The sequence below is a fragment of the Lonchura striata genome, chromosome 31 (assembly GCF_046129695.1).
Source record: "Lonchura striata isolate bLonStr1 chromosome 31, bLonStr1.mat, whole genome shotgun sequence".
Lineage (NCBI taxonomy): Eukaryota > Metazoa > Chordata > Aves > Passeriformes > Estrildidae > Lonchura > Lonchura striata.
Window position 1 is genome coordinate 5,978,782 of NC_134633.1, and position 12,639 is coordinate 5,991,420.

The 12,639-nt window shown below is 50.9% G+C and overlaps 1 protein-coding gene across 1 annotated transcript; it reads left to right on the forward strand.

Moving 5' to 3' along the window:
- Nucleotides 1-1,929: 1,929 nt before the first annotated feature.
- Nucleotides 1,930-10,752, forward strand: LOC110482935 (BPTI/Kunitz domain-containing protein). Its single transcript, XM_077789140.1, has 6 exons — nt 1,930-2,014; nt 3,312-3,479; nt 4,657-4,689; nt 6,415-6,582; nt 8,648-8,689; nt 10,218-10,752. Exons 1-6 carry the CDS (start codon nt 1,930-1,932, stop codon nt 10,361-10,363), a joined length of 642 nt encoding a protein of 213 aa, XP_077645266.1. The 3' UTR covers nt 10,364-10,752.
- The last annotated feature ends 1,887 nt before the right edge of the window (nt 10,753-12,639 follow it).

Consider the following 12,639-nt stretch of genomic DNA (forward strand, 5'->3'; position numbering starts at 1 on the left):
TAAAGGGCGTGGTGGGGGCGTGGCTTAAGCAGACCACGCCCATTTATCCACTATTGTCATTTAAAGGGTGTGACAGGGGGCGTGGCTTAATCAGGCCACGCCCATTCCACATTAATTGATATATAAAAGGAGTAAAGGGCGTGGCAGGGGGCGTGGTTCAGTCTTGGACCCCCCCCCAGCTTCCTCAGACTCCAAAACCCCCCCAAAAATCCCCCCAGACCCAAAAAATACCCCAAAAACACCCTCAGAGCCCCCCAAAAGTCCCCAGACCCAAAATACCCCCAAAATACCCCAAAAACACCCTCAGAGCCCCCCAAAAGCCCCCAGACCCAAAATACCCCAAAAACACCCTCAGAGCCCCCCAAAAGCCCCCAGACCCAAAATACCCCCAAAATACCCCAAAAACACCCTCAGAGAGCCCCAAAAGCCCCCAGACCCCAAAATATGCCCAAATCCACCCCGAGTCCCCTAAAATCGCTCAGACCCCATGGCCCCCCCAAAATCCTCCCCAAACCCCCCAGATCCTCAAAATCCCCCCTAAAATCCCCTCCGGAACCCCCCAAAATCCACACAGAACCACCCCAAAACCCCACCCGGGTGCCCCCAGACCCTAACCCCCCCAAAACTTCCCCAAACCCACCCAGAGTTCCCCAAAATCCCCCAACCCCCCCCCCCAAACTCCCTAAAATTCCCCAAAACTCTCCAAACCTCCCTAAGTTCCCCAAAATCCACCAAAGCCCCCCCAAACTCCTCCTAAACGTCCCAAAATCCCCCCGAACCCCCCAAAACCACCCAAACCCTCCCTAAACTCCCCAAAATTCCCCAAAAATGCCCCCAAACTCCCCAAAACCCCCCAGACCTCAAACCCCCCCCAAACTCCTTAAAATCCCCCCAACACTCCCCACAACCCCCCCAAACCACCCCAAAAACCCCCCAAACCCTCCCAAAACTCCCCAAATCCCTCCAAAATCCCCCAACCCCCCCCAAACTCCCTGAACCCCCGCGAAATCCCCCAAACCACCCCAAAATCCCCGAAACCCCCCCGAACCCCCACCAAACTGCCCCCAAATCCCCAAAACCCCCCCAAACTCCCCCCAAAACCTCCCCAAACCCCCCCAAACTCCCCCAAATCCCCCCAATATCCCCAAAATCCCCCCAAAACTCCCCAAAACCCCCCAAAACTCCCCAAAACCCCCAAAACCTCCCCAAATCCCCCCAAACCCCAAAACCCCTCCAAACTCCCCCAAATCCCCCCAAAACTCCCCAAAACCCCCCAAAACTCCCCAAAACCCCCCCAAACTCCCTCAAATCCCCCCAATATCCCCAAAATCCCCCCAAAACTCCCCAAAACCCCCAAACTCCCCCAAATCCCCCCAATATCCCCAAAATCTCCCCAAAACTCCCCAAACCCCCCCAAACTCCCCCAAAACCCCCAAAACCTCCCCAAATCCCCCCAAACCCCAAAACCCCTCCAAACTCCCCCAAATCCCCCCAATATCCCCAAAATCCCCCCAAAACTCCCCAAAACTCCCCAAAACCCCCCAAAACCCCCCAATATCCCCAAAACCTCCCCAAACTCCCCAAAACCCCCCAACCCCCCCCCAAACCCCCCAATATCCCCAAAATCCCCCCAAAATTCCCCAAAACCCCCAGACCCCAAATCCCCCCCAAAACTCCCCCAAAGCCCCCCAAAATCCCGCCAAAACCCCCCCGAAGAGCTTCGCGATTTCCCGCGGCACATGCAAACGAGGTGGGCGTGGCTTCGCTCGGTGGGCGTGGCCGCCACAACCGCTCCCCGCGCGGTGGGCGTGGCCTGGCCGCGGTGGGCGTGTCAGTCGCTCGCGGTGGGCGTGTCCCGGCCGCGGTGGGCGTGTCCCGGCCGCGGTGGGCGTGTCCCGGCGCACCTGGTGACGTCACGGCGCACCTGCGATGGCGGCGGGGCTCCTCCCGCTGCTGCTGCTGCTCCTGGCGGGGGCGGGGGGCGCCGGCCGAGACCCCCCCGCCGGCCCCGCCGGTACCGGGGGGAGACCGCCGGGGGGGAGGGGGGATTGAAGGGATTTGGGGGAAATTGGGGGGGTTTGGGGGAAATTGGGGGGAGTTTGGGGAGTTTGGGGGGAGTTTGGGGAGTTTGGGGGGTCCTGGAGGGGGTTTGGGGGGGATTTGGGGGAAATTGGGGGGAGTTTGGGGGGTCCTGGAGGGGGTTTGGGGGGAGTTTGAGGGAGTTTGGGGGGGTTGGAGGGGATTTGGGGGAGTTTGGGCGGAGTTTGGGGGGTCCTGGAGGGGGTTTGGGGGGGTTGGGGGGGGTTGGAGGGGATTTGGGGGAGTTTGGGGGGAGTTGGGGGAGTTTGGGGGAGTTTGGGGGAGTTTGGGGGGTCCTGGAGGGGGTTTGGGGGAGTTTGGGGGGGTTGGAGGGGATTTGGAGGAGTTTGGGGGGTCCTGGAGGGGGTTTGGGGGGAGTTGGGGGGGATTTGGGGGAAATTGGGGGGGGTTTGGGGAGTTTGGGGGGAGTTGGGGGGGTTTTGGGGGAGTTTGGGGGGTCCTGGAGGGGGGTTGGGGAGTTTGGGGGGGTTTGGGGGAAATTGGGGGGGGGGTTTGGGGGGAGTTTGGGGGAGTTTGGGGGGATTTGGGGGAAACTGGGGGAGTTTGGGGGGCGTTGGGGGAGGATTTGTGGGGTTTGGGGGAAATTGGGGGGTAATTGGGGGGGATTTGGGGGAGTTTGGGGGGATTTGGGGGAGCTTTTGGGGGTCCTGGAGGGAGTTTGGGGGGGATTTGGGGGGCTTTGTGGGGAATTTTGGGGGGATTTGGGGAGGAGTTTGGGGGGGGGGTTGGGGGGGAGTTTAGGTGGGTTTTGGGGGGAATTTGGGGGGTCCTGGACGGGATTTGGGGGATCTTGGAGGGGATTTGGGGGAATTTGGGGGAGATTTGGGGGAATTTGGGGAGTCCAGGAGAGAATTTGGGGGGTCCCGGGGGGGAATTGGGGGAATTTGGGGGGTCCTGGTGGAATTTTGGGGGGATCTGGGGCAATTCGAGGGGTCCTGGGGAAATTTTGGAGATCCCGGGGAGGATTTGGGGGGTCCCGGAGAGGATTTGGGTGAATTTTGGGGTGGATTTGGCGGATTTTGGGGTCGTTACCGGGCGGTTCCGCAGCCCGGTGCCGGTTACCGGCGCTCGGGGCTCATTTTGGGGTTAAATTTGGGGATTTTGGGGTCGTTACCGGGCGGTTCCCCAGCCCGGTGCCGGTTACCGGGGTTGGGATGTAATTTTGGGGTGAATTTGGCTGATTTTGGGGTCGTTACCGGGCGGTTCCGCAGCCCGGTGCCGGTTACCGGCGCTCACCGGCCGCTGCCGCGCCTCCATCCCGCGCTGGTTTTTCAACGCCTCCTCCGGGAGCTGCGAGAGTTTCGTGTTCGGCGGCTGCGGCGGCAACCGGAACAACTTCGGCAGCGAGCGGGAGTGCCGGGACAGCTGCGGGGGCTCCGGTGGGCACCGGGAATAACGGGAATAACGGGAGGGGCCGGGAATAACGGGAGGGACCGGGGGGTAACGGGAGGGAACGGGGGATAACGGGGAAGGGACCGGGAACAACTTCGGCAGCGAGCGGGAGTGCCGGGAGAGCTGCGGGGGCGCCGGTGGGCACCGGGAATAACGGGAATACCGGGAGGGACCGGGAATAACGGGAGGGACCGGGGAATACCGGAGGGTAACGGGAGGGAACGGGGGATAACGGGGAAGGGACCGGGAACAACTTCGGCAGCGAGCGGGAGTGCCGGGACAGCTGCGGGGGCGCCGGTGGGCACCGGGAATAACGGGAATAACGGGAGGGACCGGGGGATAATGGGGGGTAACGGGGGGCACCGGGGAATAGCGGGGAAGGGACCGGGAGGGGGAGCGGGAGTGCCGGGAGAGCTGCGGGGGCGCCGGTGGGCACCGGGAAATCCCGGGAATAACGGGAATACCGGGAGGGAACGGGGAATAGCGGGGAAGGGACCGGAGGGGGAGCGGGAGCGCCGGGAGAGCTGCAGGGGCTCCGGTGGGCACCGGGAAATCCCGGGAATCCCGGGGAACACCGGGAATGCCGGGCGGGGACCGGGAAATCCCGGGAATGCCGGGGGACACCGGGAATCCCGGGCGGGGACCGGGAAATCCCGGGAATCCCGGGAACACCGGGAATGCCGGGGAACACCGGGAATGCCGGGCGGGGACCGGCACCGGGATTTGGGAACGTTCTGATGCCGATCCGCCCTGGGCCGGTGCCGCAATTCCCAATTTTCCAAATTTCCCCCAATTTCCCCCAATTTTTCCCAAATTTTCCCCCAATTTCCCCAATTTCTCCCAATTTCTCCCAATTTTCCCCCAATTTTTCCCTTTTTTCTCCCCATTTTTTCTATTTTTCCCATTTTTTCCCATTTTTCCAATTTTTTCCCATTTTTCCCTTATTTCCCCATTTTTTCCCATTTGTTCCCATTTCCCCCCATTTCTTCCCCAATTTCCCCCATTTTTCCCATTTCTTCCCCAATTTCCCCCATTTTTCCCATTTTTCCTTTTTTTCCCATTTTTCCCCATTTTCCCCATTTTCCCCCATTTTTCCTTTTTTTCCCATTTTTTCCCATTTTTCCTTTTTTTCCCATTTTTTCCCATTTTTCCCGTTTTTTGCAGCTCCCTCCGGCAGCGCCAGCCCCTCCCTCGCAGGTGAGAAATTCGGAATTTTGCGGGAAAATTTTACATTTGGAATGGAAAATTGGGATTTTTGCCGGGATTTGGGCCAGATTTCCTGGGAAATTCTGAATTTTTCAGGGGAAATTCTGAATTTGGAAGGGGAAAAACCAGATTTTTGAAGGGAAAATTTGGATTTTTGCTGGATTTTGACCCAAATTTCCTCCTAAATTCGGATTTTTGCAGGAAAATTTTTGAATTTTTTAGGGGAAAATTCAGATTTTTGCCAGTTTTGACCTGAATTTCCCCCTAAATTTGGATTTTGCAGGGGAATTTTTGAATTCTGAATGGAAAATTTGGATTTTTGCCAGTGTTTGACACACATTTCCCCCTAAATTCAGAATTTTGCAGGGAAAATTCAGAATTTTGCAGGTTTTGACCCAGATTTCCCCCTAAACTCGGATTTTTACAGGGGAATTTTTGAATTTTGAATTTTGAAGGGGAAATGCTGAATTTTTCAGGGGAATTTCTGAATTTTGAAGGGAAAATTCAGATTTTTGCGGCTTTTGACCCGAATTTCCCCCTAAATTGGGATTTTTGCAGGGGAATTTTTGAATTTTTTGGGGGAATTTTGGATTTTTGTGGATTTTGACCCGAATTTCCCCCTAAATTGGGATTTTTGCCGGGAATTTTTTGAATTTTTCGGGGGAATTTTGGATTTCTGTGGATTTTGACCCGAATTTCCTCTAAATTGGGATTTTTGCCGGGAAATTTTTGAATTTTTTGGGGGAATTTTGGATTTTTGTGGATTTTGACCCAAATTTCCCCCTAAACTCCAATTTTTTCAAGGGAATTTTTGAATTTTGAAAGTGAAAATTCGGATTTTTGCCGGATTTTGACCCGAATTTCCCCCTAAATCGGGATTTTTGCAGGGGAATTTTTGACTTTGTCGGGGGAATTTTGGATTTCTGTGGATTTTAACCCGAATTTCCCCCTAAATCGGGATTTTTTGCAGGGGAATTTTTGAATTTTTCGGGGGAATTTTGTATTTTTGTGGATTTTGACCCGAATTTCCCCCTAAATTGGGATTTCTGCGGGGAATTTTTTGAATTTTTCGGGGGAATTTTGCATTTCTGTGGATTTTAACCCGAATTTCCTTCTAAATTGGGATTTTTGCAGGGGAATTTATGAATTTTTCGGGGGAATTTTGGATTTTTGTGGATTTTGACCCGAATTTCCCCCTAAACTCCAATTTTTTCAAGGGAATTTTTGAATTTCGAAAGTGAAAATTCGGATTTTTGCCAGATTTTGACCCGAATTTCCCCCTAAATCGGGATTTTTGCCGGGAAATTTTTGAATTTGTCGGGGGAATTTCGGATTTTTGTGGATTTTGACCTGAATTTCCCCCTAAACTCCAATTTTTTCAAGGGAATTTTTGAATTTCGAAAGTGAAAATTCGGATTTTTGCCAGATTTTGACCCGAATTTCCCCCTAAATTGGGATTTTTGCAGGGGAATTTTTGACTTTGTCGGGGGAATTTCGGATTTTTGCTGGATTTTAACCCGAATTTCCCCCTAAACTCCAATTTTTTCAAGGGAATTTTTGAATTTTGAAAGTGAAAATTGGGATTTTTGCCGGATTTTGATCCAAATTTCCCCCAAAATTGGGATTTTTGCGGGGGACTTTTTGAATTTTTCGGGGGAATTTTGGATTTTTGTGGATTTTGACCCAAATTCCCCAAACTCGGGTTTTTTTCCCCAGAGCTGTGCTCGGCGCCGCCGGTGCCGGGGCCGTGCCGCGCCGCCTTCCCGCGCTGGTTTTACGTCCCGGCGGAGAAATCGTGCCGGGAGTTCACCTACGGCGGCTGCCGCGGCAACGCCAACAACCACCGCGACCGGCACGAGTGCCTGCGCCGCTGCCGGCCCCGCGGTGAGCCAAAAAACGCCGAATTCCGCCCAAAAACCTGCCCGGAAATCGGCCAAATTCCACACGAAAATCTGCTCGGAAATCGGCCCGAAAATCAGCCCAATTCCACCCAAAAATCTGCCCGGAAATCGGCCAAATTCAACCCAAAAACCTGCCCGGAAATCGGCCAAATTCCACACGAAAATCTGCTCGAAAATCAGCCCAATTCAACCCAAAAATCTGCCCAGAAATCGGCCCAATTCAACCCAAAAATCTGCCCGGAAATCTGCCAAAAATCGGCCCAATTCAACCCAAAAATCTGCCCGGAAATCAGCCCAATTCCACCCGAAAATCTGCCCGGGAATCGGCCCGAAAATCAGCCCAATTCCACCCAAAAATCTGCCCGGAAATCGGCCAAATTCAACCCAAAAACCTGCCCGAAAGTCAGCCAAATTCAGCCCAAAAATCTGCCCAAAAATCGGCCAAATTCAACCCAAAAACCTGCCCGGAAATCAGCCCAATTCCACCCGAAAATCTGCCCGGAAATCTGCCAAAAATCGGCCCAATTCAACCCAAAAATCTGCCCGGAAATCAGCCAAATTCAACCCAAAAATCTGCCCGGAAATCGACCTAATTCCACCCAAAATCTGCCCGGAAATCGGCCCGAAAATCAGCCCAATTCCACCCAAAAATCTGCCCGGAAATCGGCCAAATTCAACCCAAAAACCTGCCCGGAAATCGGCCAAATTCAACCCAAAAACCTGCCCGGAAATCGGCCCAAAAATCAGCCCAATTCCACCCAAAAATCTGCCCAGAAATCTGCCAAAAAACGCTGAATTCCACCCAAAAACCTGCCCGGAAATCAGCCCAATTCCACCCAAAAATCTGCCCGGAAATCGACCTAATTCCACCCAAAAATCTGCCCAAAAATCAGCCAAATTCAGCCCGAAAATCTGCCCGAAAATCAGCCCAAAATGCCCCAATTCAGCCCAAAAATCTGCCTGAAAATCAGGCAAATTCAGCCCAAATTCAACCCAAAAATCTGCCCGAAAATCAGCCCAAAATGCCCCAATTCAGTCCAAAAATCTGCCCAAATTCACCCGAATTCAACCCAAAAATCTGCCCGAAAATCAGCCCAAATTCAGCCCAAAATTCACCCCAAAAATCAGCCCAAAATGCCCCAATTCACCCCAAAAATCAGCCTGAATTCAGCCAGAAATTCGCCGAATTCAACCCAAAAATCTGCCCGAATTCACACCGAGATTCACCTGAAATTCCCCCAAAATTCAGCCCAAAATTCAGCCCGAAATTCGCCAAATTCAACCCAAAATTCGCCAAATTCACCCCAAAAATCACCCCAAAATTCATCCCAAAATCCGGCCAGGCTGGGAAATAATCACCGAAAATTGGGGAAAAAAGTCACCAAAAATTAAAAAAAAATCACCAATAATGAAAAAAAAAATCACAAAAAATTTAAAAAAAAAATCACCAAAAAAGAAAAAAATCACCAAAAATTTAAAAAAAAAAAAATCCCAAAATTGGTGGGGAAATTGGAATAAAATTGGAAAAAAATCACCAAAATTGGTAGGGAAATTGGGATAAAAATGGGAAAAAAAATCCCAAAACTCATGGGGGAATTTGAACTAAAATGAAAAAAAAAAAATGTGGGGAAAAAAAAATCCCCAAAAAATGGTCTGGAAATTCGAACAAAAATGAAAAAAAAATTTGTCGAAATTTAAAAAAATTCCAGGGAAATGGGTCTGAAAATTTGATAAAAATGGAAAAAAAAAAAGGTCAAAATTAAAAAAAAAAATCAGCAAAATTGACCTGAAAATTTGCCCCAAATTGAAAAAAAAAATTGTCGAAATAAAAAAAGAATCCCAAAAATTTGGTGTGGGAATTCACCCGAAATGGAGAAAGAATCGATCGAAATTTAAAGGAATTCCACCGAAATTGGCCTGAAAGTTTGACCCAAATTGAAAAAAATTCCCCAAATTTTCCCCCAAAATTTGCCCAAAATTTGCCCCAAATTTGCCCAAAATCCCCCGAATTTGCCCCAAATCCCGAGCCCGTCTCTGTTTCCCCCCAGGTGACCTCGGCGAGGAATTCCGGAGCTTCTTCTCCTCCAAAGGTGAATTTGGGGTCCCCAAATGGCCCAAAATGTCCCAAAATGTCCCAAAATGTCCCAAAATGTCCCAAAATGTCCCAAAATGGCCCCAAATGTCCCAAAATGTCCCAAAATGTCCCAGAATGTCCCCAAAATGGCCCCAAATGTCCCAGAATGTCCCAAAATGTCCCAAAATGCCCCAAAATGCCCCAAAATGGCCCCAAATGTCCCAAAATGCCCCAAATGTCCCAAAATGTCCCAAAATGTCCCAGAATGTCCCCAAAATGGCCCCAAATGTCCCAGAATGGCCCCAAAATGTCCCAAATGTCCCAAAATGGCCCAAAATGTCCCAAAATGTCCCAAAATGTCCCCAAAATGTCCCAAAATGTCCCAAAATGTCCCAAAATGCCCCAAAATCCCTCCCAGTGTCCCTGACCCATTTTGGGGGGTCCCGATTTTGGGGGGGTCCCATTTTTTGGGGGGGTCCCAATTTCGGGGGGTCCCATTTTTGGGGTGGGTTCAATTTTTGGGGTTTCCCTGACCCCTGTGTCTCTCTCCAGGGATATTTTTGGGGTGTCCCTGACTCATTTTTGGGGTGTCCCATTTTTGGGGTGTCCCATTTTTGGGGTGTCCCTCTGTCTCTCCCCAGGGCTGATTTTGGGGTGTCCCATTTTTGGGGTGTCCTTGTCCCATTTTTGGGGTGTCCCTGTCCCATTTTGGGGTGTCCCTCTGTCCCCAGGCCCGATTTTGGGGTGCCTCCTGGTTTCGGGGTGTCCCATTTCGGGGTGTCCCTGTCCCATTTTTGGGGTGTCTCTCCCCAGGCCCGATTTTGGGGTGCCTCCTGCTCTCGGGGTGTCCCATTTTGGGGTGTCTCTCTCTCCCCAGGCCCGATTTTGGGGTGCCTCCTGGTTTCGGGGTGTCCCATTTTGGGGTGTCCCATTTTTGGGGTGTTCCTCTCTCCCCAGGCCCGATTTTGGGGTGCCTCCTGCTTTCGGGGTGTCCCATTTCGGGGTGTCCCATTTCGGGGTGTCCCATTTCGGGGTGTCTCTCTCTCCCCAGGCCCGATTTTGGGGTGCCTCCTGGTTTCGGGGTGTCCCTGTCCCATTTTGGGGTGTCTCTCTCTCCCCAGGCCCGATTTTGGGGTGCCTCCTGCTCTCGGGGTGTCCCATTTCGGGGTGTCCCATTTCGGGGTGCCTCTCTCTCCCCAGGCCCGATTTTGGGGTGCCTCCTGGTTTCGGGGTGTCCCATTTCGGGGTGTCCCTGTCCCATTTTTTGGGTGTCCCATTTCGGGGTGTCCCTCTCTCCCCAGGCCCGATTTTGGGGTGCCTCCTGGTTTCGGGGTGTCCCTGTCCCATTTTGGGGTGTCTCTCTCTCCCCAGGCCCGATTTTGGGGTGCCTCCTGGTTTCGGGGTGTCCCATTTCGGGGTGTCCCTGACTCTGTCTCTCCCCAGGCCCGATTTTGGGGTGCCTCCTGGTTTCGGGGTGTCCCATTTCGGGGTGTCCCTGTCCCATTTTTGGGGTGTCCCATTTCGGGGTGTTCCTCTCTCCCCAGGCCCGATTTTGGGGTGTCTCCTGGTTTCGGGGTGTCTCCTGGCGCTGGCGCTGGGGCGGCGCCGCTGCCGCTGCCGGCCGGAGCCGCGAGCGCCGGGAGCGGCCGAGGACCGCGAGCGGCTGGTGAAGGAGCCCAGCCCCGCCTGAGCCCCGAAATGCCCCAAAATCACCCCAAAATCGCCCCGAAATAGCCCCAAAATAGCCCCAAAATCACCCCAAAATAGCCCCGAAATCACCCCAAAATATCCCTGAAATCACCCCAAAATAGCCCCAAAATAGCCCCAAAATAGCCCCGAAATCCCCCAAAATCACCCCGAAATAGCCTCAAAATAGCCCCAAAATAGCCCCAAAATATCCCCAAAATCACCCTGAAATATCCCTGAAATCACCCCAAAATCGCCCTGAAATCCCCCAAAATATCCCCAAAATAGCCCCGAAATCACCCCAAAATAGCCCCGAAATCACCCCAAAATAGCCCCGAAATCACCCCAAAATAGCCCCGAAATCACCCCAAAATAGCCCCGAAATCACCCCGAAATATCCCTGAAATTACCCCAAAATATCCCCGAAATATCCCCGAAATCACCCCAAAATATCCCTGAAACATCCCCAAAATAGCCCCAAAATAGCCCTGAAATCACCCCAAAATATCCCCAATTTATCCCCAAAATATCCCCAAAATCACCCGAAAATATCCCCAAAATAGCCCCGAAATCACCCCAAAATATCCCCGAAATAGCCCCAATATACCCCCAAAATAGCCCCAAAATATCCCTGAAATCACCCCAAAATATCCCTGAAATTACCCCAAAATATCCCCAAAATCACCCCAAAATAGCCCTGAAATATCCCTGAAATATCCACGAAATATCCCCAAAATATCCCCAAAATTACCCCAAAATATCCCTGAAACATCCCCAAAATATCCCCAAAATAGCCCTGAAATCACCCCAAAATAGCCCCAAAATCACCCCAAAATAGCCCCAAAATATCCCCAAAATAGCCCCGAAATAGCCCCAAAATGACACGAAATATCCCCAAAATATCCCTGAAATCACCCCGAAATATCCCTGAAATAGCCCCAAAATATCCCTAAAATATCCCCAAAAAATATCCCCGAAATATCCCCAAAATATCCCCGAAATCACCCCAAAATCACCCTAAAATCTCCCTGAAATCACCCAAAAATATCCCCAAAAACAGCCCCAAAATAGCCCCAAAATACCCCAAAAATACCCTGAAAATATCCCCAAAATATCCCAAATTCTCCCAAAAATATCCCCAAATCACCCCCAAAATATCCCAAAAATATCCTAAAATACCCCAAAAATTGCCCCAAAAATATCCCCAAAAAATCCCCCAAAATCCCCTCCTGGCACTGATCCCTGCTCTGATTTTTGTTGATTTTTTTAGGGAATAAATGGAATTTTGGGATGGGTGGGTGGGAAAACCCTAAAAATAAAACCCAAAAAAATCAAAATAAAAATCTCCAAAATATTTCACCAAAAAAATCCCCAAAAATGCCAAAAAATCCCCCAAAATCCCAGATCCCTGCTCTGATTTTTATAGATTTTTGTAGGGAATAAATGAAATTTTGGGATGGGCGGATGGGAAAACCCTAAAAATAAAACCCAAAAAATTTTAAAAAATCCCCAAAAATCCCCAACATACTTCCCCCAAAAAATCCCCAAAAAATCCCCAAAAATATCCCAAAATCCCAGATCCCTGCTCTGATTTTTGTTGATTTTTTTTAGGGAATAAATGAAATTTTGGGATGGGCGGGTGGGAAAACCCTAAAAATAAAACCCAAAAAAATCAAAATAAAAATCTCCAAAATATTTCACCAAAAAAATCCCCAAAAATGCCAAAAAATCCCCCAAAATCCCAGATCCCTGCTCTGATTTTTATAGATTTTTGTAGGGAATAAATGAAATTTTGGGATGGGCGGATGGGAAAACCCTAAAAATAAAACCCAAAAAATTTTAAAAAATCCCCAAAAATCCCCAACATACTTCCCCCAAAAAATCCCCAAAAAATCCCCAAAAATATCCCAAAATCCCAGATCCCTGCTCTGATTTTTGTTGATTTTTTTTAGGGAATAAATGAAATTTTGGGATGGGCGGGTGGGAAAACCCTAAAAATAAAAAACCCCAAAAAAATCAAAATAAAAATCTCCAAAAATTCTCTGGGGACCCCCAAAATGGCGCCGCCCCCTCCCCAAATTGAAGCACCCAAGCCCAGCCGGGACCTGCAGCGTTTTTGGGGGGACTTTGGGGGTCCCCGGGGGGGATTTGGGGGGTCCCCAGGGGTCTGGGGAAGATTTTGGGGTCCCCAGGAGGACCAGAGGAACCTTTGGAGGATTCGGGGGGTCCCCCCAAATTCTCTGGGGACCCCCAAAGTGGCGCCGCCCCCTCCCCAAATTA

Excerpts from the sequence above, each read along its gene's own strand:
- LOC110482935 (XM_077789140.1), top strand. The coding sequence starts at position 1,930 with ATGGCGGCGGGGCTCCTCCCGCTGCTGCTGCTGCTCCTGGCGGGGGCG. Across the intron at positions 2,015-3,311 it reads CCCCCCCGCCGGCCCCGCCG|CCCGGTGCCGGTTACCGGCG; the intron begins GTACCGGGGGGA and ends GCGGTTCCGCAG. Across the intron at positions 3,480-4,656 it reads GGACAGCTGCGGGGGCTCCG|CTCCCTCCGGCAGCGCCAGC; the intron begins GTGGGCACCGGG and ends CGTTTTTTGCAG.